Here is a 7,968-nt window from a genome sequence, read left to right as displayed (position 1 = left end):
GAATAATTATTGGAGTTTACATTACAGTTCTTTTGCTACGATTGTATTGAAACTTAAAAATTCTCTTTTCTTTACATATTTACAATGACTTTGCATAAGAAGGTTAATTTTTCTACTTTAATCATTTGCTTATTATCATCCTTTTTTCTAATAACAGTTTCCATTTTAAATGGCAAGATCTTCTGAATAAGAAGTCAACTTACTTTGCAGTACTGAAATACTTTTATGCATAAAAAAATGTAGGTGCAGTTTTTAAAAAATTATTGTAAAGGTGCTTCTTTGGTGGATAGAATCATAACTGCTTCTCTTCCCTGCCGCTAGTCATTTATCGATTAAAGGTTATTCTTAAAAAGACCAGTTATGATCCTAATTTCATATCTAAACTTTGAAATTACCAAAGTAGTTATTTTTAAGAGGCTTTTAGCAAACTCTTTGTGGTTACTAATTAAAAATAATTGCTATGGCAAAAAACTAATAACACTACCTAAAGCATCAACAATTACTAATGAGTATATTATCTAAAACTGCTCTCATAACAAAGTAAGACAAGATACTTCCAAAATGCCCACATTAAAGGAATAGTTAGCTTGCTTAAAATTGAGCTGGCTCGGTGGCAAACTAGACACTAGAGAAAGTTCTATTCAAAATCCAAAATAACTATGTGCACATTTGGATTGTGGCAAGGTCTCTAACACACAGTTGGCCAGCCATCGTTTATGCCAAGTGAAGGAAACACCCTGAGTTCCACTGGTTTCCAACAGGAAGAGCCTAAAGGATCCAAGACAAGGACATTTCTCCATTAAAGTAAAACATTTTTCTCCAATTCAGTCACTATAGAACAGTCACTGCAGAAAAGTAAGGTCCAAATTTCGATAGGAAAAAATCAAATTCATCTGTACTTTATTTAGTCATTTTGGTGGCATTAAGAAATATCTGCAAAGAAAAGTCAAATTTGTCAGTATTGAAGAAACTTGGAGACGATTTAAAAATAGCCTTCTTCCTGTATGCTAAGGATATGGGGGGAGGGTGAAATTACTTGCCAAAATAAATGAACTGTTAAAGAAAGAAGAATGATTCCCTTACTGTACCTGTTCACCCCTTCTTTGCCTTGCAAGTATCCCTTGCTTTCTTACCAGTCGTGTGGAGTTATTTGTGTATCATTTAAATCAATCTTTTCCTAGACCTCAATTTTTAAAATCACATAACTGGACATTTTATATTCCCTTCTCAAATAAAATATCCAAACTGATTAAGCTTTTTTTTTTTTAAGTTTATGTGACTCTCAGAAGATATTTTGGTAGCATTGATCTTTAACAGAAAAAAAAAAACACATCATCCCTAGAATAAACTAGTTTAAAGCCTTAAAGACAGTGAAAATTTCTAACGAAATGGAAACAAATTAATTTATTTGACTTGACTTACACTTTAAAGGGATTGCATGTCATAACATAACTCTCTAACTTCTGAGGGCAGTATAGGAGATTTTATTTATTTATTTTATTTTTATTGTTAGTTTTTTAGAGACGGGATCTTGCTCTGTGTCCCAGGATGGAGTGCAGTGGCATAATCAGAGCTCACTGCAGCCTCGAACTGCCGGCCTCCAGTGATCTGCCTCAGCCGGGATCACAGGCACGCCACTGTGCTCCTAGACACTACGGGAGATTTAACTATTTTTAGATCACATTCAGAAAAAGATATAATGCTTCCTTGAAGATTCCACTCGTCACCTAACATTTTTTTGAAAGGAATGCATTTTTGAAATTAAAGTGAAAATCACTATGAAAACATAATTCAGTGCACAATTATCTCTTCTGTGGACTTTTCCAGGAACACTTTTAACACATAAACAGAATCAAAGTATATTCAAACCATGAAATGTTTGTAAATAAGAAGCCATTTCTAAAGTGAAGTTTTATTTGAGAACAATAGCTTTCACATTTGAACCCAAATACAAATATTATTTTAGGTTATTTAATGCAGTTGGCGAGTATAATATAGTTCGATGGTTGGGATTTTTAAAATCCTTTTGACATGAAACATAATTTATTCATGATCATTAAATGACATGACGTATCATGCTAACGCATGCATTTCATAATTGAAAGATTCTATAACATTAAGGCAATTGATAATTGTCTTTTAAACAGCAAATTGAAACATGAAATGGCAGAGTTTTGAACTTTTTCAGAAAGTCAAGACATGCAAATGCATTCCGGAAGGCAGACAGACAAAGCAATAGTGACTAATGTGCCTGATCTAAGGAAAACGTACAACGTGCATTCCATTATCTTCTTCAAACAAATTTTGTAAGTACGGCACATGAAAAGAGACATGAATTACTATTTTGAAAGATGCCAAAGATCCAGAAGACTGTCATGCAAAACGGTACTGCTATGCATTCTAGGATTAGCGTCCAGTGACATTCAAAACTGCCAACCTTTTAAAAGGTCCAATCACTAATAGTGAATATGTTTTCATGTATGATAATAAAACCAATTAAACACATGTAAATGGTAGTGTAACTGCCTTATGACAGACAATATATTTAAGCTCAAATTGTAAGTTTAAAGTATTTTATGATATGCAAAATGGTAAGCCACAAATGTCTAAAAAAGGGCTAGAAAATGTAAAAGAAAAAAGTCTAAAAGAATGCATAACACAGTTCACAGTGATTATCCGCATGTTAGAGGGCACATAAGGAGTTTAAAAGTTTTTTCTTTCTTTTTGGTTTGTCTATATATTCTAAATCATTATATTTAAACATGTATAATACATGAGTTATTGAAAAAGGAGTAATTTAAGAAAAAGTGTTAGATTTTTAATATATGGGAACCAAAAACAAGTCTGAAACTAGATAAGCATTATTCTCAAATAAAATCAGAACGTATTAACATACATATCTGAGTTTTTGAAAATAACAGAAACACAGGTATAGCACTGTTAATAACATTATTTATAATATTAGAAGACTGGAAAATGATATACTGGTTTATGATTTATTCTCCAAAGAGCAGTTCTGCTTTTATAAAAATTTTGTAAAATATCAATTGCTCAAAAAATTTAAACTTCAAAAAAAAAACCAGACATCTTTGACTTTCAAAACTGTTGCTTTAGGATAGCTATATTCGGAGCCCTTGAAATATAAATTTTGTCCACATTCCAAATGACAAAATTTCAAGTAAGTGTGAGTTTTTAAAATGTCTGTCTCTGGTACTTAAAGCAAAAAACTGAAAAATAAAAAATAAGGCATTGTAGATACAAGAGAAATTATGGATACTAGATTGAATATTAAAATAATTTAAATCAATTAGACAAAATATTATATTTTTGGCACAAGTTATTTAATATAATTCCAAAAATGTATATGTTGTGTGTGCTTTCAAAGAAAAACGAATGACCAAGTTTGAGGTTATTTAAGGATAGTATTCTTTTTGATTTGCATTGCTTTTGCTCAAAATATATATTAACATGATTCATCTCTGATCATTAAATTAAGCTTTTAGAATACAAGTTCTAATACTGCTAATACAACAACAGCATTCTGGCATCACCAGGCTAAAACACAAATTTTAATTCTCCGGTGTTAGCTCAGCACACAGAATAAGCACGCACAGGACCGTGAGAAACTAAACTGTGAGACATCGCCACCTGGCCCATTTAATGAAGTACGGCAAGTGGTCAAGGAGACTGAATGTGTAGAAGGAATAGCGAGTGATCTCTGTCACAGTCCACGCCACCAGAAAAAGCACCACACTCTCCTCGTTCTGGATCTGCAGAATTATAGAGAAATCCACAGTGTCGTTCAGCTGCAAACTTATTTTTCAAATGAAGACACTTTCATTACGTATTGGCTTTTATTCTAATGGAATGTTAGGGTTAGACAAATGCAATACAGAAAACTTAGTACAGTCACCATTATAAAATTCATTATAAACGGGGAACTGAAATATGTCCTATTCAAAGGAGAGGTCAAATGTATATAAAATGATTTTTCTTTCTCAACCTTCACTCTAAGTGAAGTTGCCAAGAACTCTCCCATCCCAGGACATTACCCCCTTGAAAGCAGAATGGGAACAATCTGAGCCTCCTACTTTCTGTTAATCATTGCACCACACCTGTTCTACGGTAGGACCAACTCTTGAACCTGCCCACTCATCTTTGGCCATATTACCACTGTTTTAATTCGGGGCTTTATCATCTCTCATCTGGACTAACCTCTCTTTATTCTCTTCATGGATGGATGTTTCCTCGTAAAAAGAAAACAAGACAACAAACAAAAAGCAAATTGGAATCAGTTAAGTCCTATGATTTAAAAGTTTCAAGGATAAACTCTAATAACACCTGAGCATGATAGCGAAGGTTCTTTACGATCTGAGCTCAGAAATCTCTCCATCTGCAATCACTCAATATTCCTACCTACTTCTCTCTCCGGTGACACTAAATTGTTATTTCCAGAATATGCTCCGAACTTTTGAGTCTTTACACATGCTATTCCCTCTAATTCCTTCCCATAGAAAACCCTTTCTCGTCTTTTAAGATCCAGCTAAAACATCATGCTCTCTGGAAAACTTTTCCCAAATCTCTCCTCTCTTCACTCAACTTCCTTGTTCTCACGGTACTTTACTCATATCTGTATTACGGCACTTGCCAATTTGTATTAAAATTTGTCTGGCTAAGTCCTGTCCGTGTCAGCTTCAACTGCTCGATCCCTTCTTCGTGGAAGCCTCCCTTCCCGCCCTAGATCAGACTAAGTCCCTGGGTTTGCCCCAGTGCATTCGGAGCTAATTAACACTAATATAATTAAATAAGTATTTGTGTAATTACTTGTTTCGCTTCTCTCCCAATTACAGGCTCCACAAGGTGAGACATGTGTTTATATTATTAACAGCCATATCCCCGGCACAATGTCAGGCACAGAATAGGTGCCCAGTTAGCACTGGTTCATGAGTCAGCATTTGTATGACTGCCTCTCCCAGTACACTTGACCGCTGGGACCGCCTCGTTCATTTTTATAAATCCAGAGAATAGCACAGCACCAGGTACATAGAATGCGTTCAATAAATATTGATTGAATTAATTAAGGAGTGGTGAATAGGTGCCAATGGGAAACTACAGGGTGCCCCAAAAGTCTCCATACAAAGGGAGAATTTTGTAATGAATATTTTGTAAATAAAGGTACATTTAGCTACAATTTCCCATTTTCCCTATGTATGGTGACTTTTGGGACACCCTGTATTGTTGTAGAAAAATAGTCATATTAAGGCAGAGATCCAATGAGAATAAAAGGAGCAGACGGATCCTTCTTTCTCTTTGGAACTCACCACTCTCTAGCATCCCTTTACCTTCTCCTCTCTAGTTACTGTTATCTTTCTTTTCCCTCATTCTTCAGACTCTGAGGTCCTAGCTCAGCTATTGCTATATTCATCCACTGCCTGTGACAGTCTCTCTTTCATTCTGTTAATGTTGTCCTCCTGTTTTTTTAAGGGGGACAGAGTCTCACTCTGTTGCCCTGAGTAGAGTGTCCTGGCATCAGCCTAGCTCACAGCAACCTCCAACTCCTGGGCTCAAGTGATCTTCTGGCCTCAGCCTCCTGAACAGCTGGGACCACAGGCACGCGCCACCACACCCGGCTAATGTTTCTATTTTTACTAGAGATGAGGTCTCGCTCTTGGTCAGCCTGGTCTTGAACTCCTGACCTTAATCGATCCTCCCGCCTTGGACTCCCAGAGTGCTAGGATTACAGGTGTGAGCCACCGCACCCAGCCTGTCCTCCTGTTTTTAAACTAGTGGGCAATCTCAATTAATAAAAGGTTGGCTCCCTGTGTGGCATGCGCTCATTGCTATCTACAGGGCAGTCACTGGTTAGGGACAAATGGATCGAGCAAGTTGAGTGAAAGATACTAGTTAAGAGGGCTAAAGTGTAGAGTAGTCAAGGGCAGAAGGTCAGCGATCTGTCCCCACGTGGACAGGAGGCCAGTGAGGCTAAAGAGGAACAGAGAAGAGGTTAGATGTCAGTTCCCAAGCAAAGAGGACACAAGAAAGGAGGCCAGAGATCTGTCCTCAAATACACAGAAGACTTCGAAGGCTGCTGAGAAGGTCAGAAGGGTTGAGCTAGGAAATATTTGTCATGGGTTTAAAAGGCCCAGTATCTTGACGTAGTCAACATGGTGTCTGTCTTGTCCAAAAGGTTTAAGCCATTAATTAGATTCAATAATTAGGTCTCCTGTCATGCTGCAATAAAAAATGTTTATTTTTCCTTAAATTCCTTAACACTTTTTTGAAGATTATTTTTTCATTAATAAATTAAAATTGTATGTATTTATGGTGTACAACATGATGCTCTAAAATAAGTATACCCTGTGGAATGGCTAAATCAAGCTAATTAGCATATGCAATACCACTATACTGATTTATTTGGGGTGAGAACACTTAAAATCTACTGTAATTTTCAAGCACACAATACATTATTATTAAGTGTAGTCATCGTGTCGTACAAGAGAACTCTTGAGCTTATTCCTCCTGTCTAACTGAAGTTTTGTACCCTTTTACTCCTTTTAATTTTTAATTTACTCTTTTCCAGTTATTCAGATATACAGAACTACATTTATTTTTATGTCTGTTACTATAATACTCAATGCTAACTGAGGAAAAATAAACTGTTTATACTGAAAACTTTGATTACATAATCAAAGAGAATAACTTTGATGGATAAGCAGCTTCTATCGCACAGAAAATTTTCTGTTAGTTATTTGACAGAATATGGATACACATTTTAAAAACTGGAAAGCATCCCTGGAGAATATTTTATGGCTATAAAATACCAATATTTGGTTTTGCTTGTGTTCCAAAGTCATTCTACTAAAGTACTAAGTCAACGTTCAATACTCAAATTCAAACCCAATTCCTTTTGCCCAATGGTTCTGCTTCCTGAAATACCCAAATGTTAATATTTTAGATTCCGATTAATGAAAAGCTTTCCTGCAGGCTCAAGAAGACAATGTGTTTACATCACTTACGGGTTTTATACTGTGAGTGATGAGCCACACCATGAAGATTCTTGAACTCACTTGGACCCCGGTCACAATCACAGAAGTCGGTACAATTCCTTAAGGAGAAAAACAAGTCAGCTATTGTCCTAAAGGCAATTTATAATGAAAATACAAAATGAAAGCAAAAACTCACCAATTAAACAGTGGACTATCTGTAAGCAAATAAAAAAGAATCACAAGTCAATAATATAAAACATCAATCCCTGTTAACATTGGTATTAAACAAATCCATAGGTGGTCCGGAATCAGCAAAATAAGATTGAGTTTTGCTCAACAAAAAAATGTTCAAAGAAATGTTACAACAATGGAAAAGCAGCATGATGCAAAACTTACCTCAAGCAAGGCAAATGTCTGGAAAAATTTCAGCGTCTTCTGAATACTTTTATATAAACCTCGGTGTGTTCCTTTCTCCATATAAAAACGTACCATGGCAATAGCTAGAACCAACCACCTAGAGAAAATAAAAGTATTTTATAAAGTTCTGTCCAAATGAATACCACTGATCTACGGTCACGAAAGCATTATTCACGATAGCTAAACAGTGGAAGCAACCTACGTGTCCATCAATGACTGAATGGATAAACAAAAGGAAGACTATACACACAATGGAATATTATTCAGTTTTAAAAAGGAAAGAAATTCTGACACATGCTACGACATGGAAGAACCTTGAAGACGTTATGCTAAGTAAGATAAGCCAGGCACAGAAGGGCAAATACTATATGATTGTATTCACTCGAGGTCCGTAGAGTTATCAAACTCATAAAGACAGAAAGTAGAACAGTGGTTCCCAGGGGATGGGGGGAGAGGGAGCAATGGGGAGTTCATGTCCAGTGGGTGTAGAGTTTTGGTTTTTCGAGAAGAAAAGTTATGGGGGTGAAAGCAGGTGACGTTTGCACAACAATGAATGTACTTAATG

At 35.8% G+C, this 7,968-nt stretch overlaps 1 protein-coding gene across 1 annotated transcript in view; it reads right to left on the bottom strand.

Moving 5' to 3' along the window:
• The window catches only part of HACD1 (3-hydroxyacyl-CoA dehydratase 1), a 30,870-nt gene that overhangs the window by 10,641 nt on the left and 12,261 nt on the right, over positions 1 to 7,968 (bottom strand). The window contains exons 3-6 of the mRNA XM_012660900.1: positions 7,383 to 7,500; positions 7,183 to 7,201; positions 7,017 to 7,105; positions 3,641 to 3,770 (exon numbers count right to left, since the gene is read on the bottom strand). Coding sequence (XP_012516354.1) covers positions 3,641 to 3,770; positions 7,017 to 7,105; positions 7,183 to 7,201; positions 7,383 to 7,500 — 356 coding nt within the window. The remainder of the gene's footprint in view (positions 1 to 3,640; positions 3,771 to 7,016; positions 7,106 to 7,182; positions 7,202 to 7,382; positions 7,501 to 7,968) is intronic.

The sequence above is a fragment of the Propithecus coquereli genome, unplaced genomic scaffold (genome assembly GCF_000956105.1).
Source record: "Propithecus coquereli isolate 6110/MARCELLA unplaced genomic scaffold, Pcoq_1.0 Scaffold69, whole genome shotgun sequence".
Classification (NCBI taxonomy): domain Eukaryota; kingdom Metazoa; phylum Chordata; class Mammalia; order Primates; family Indriidae; genus Propithecus; species Propithecus coquereli.
This window is presented reverse-complemented; position numbering and strand designations above follow the sequence as displayed.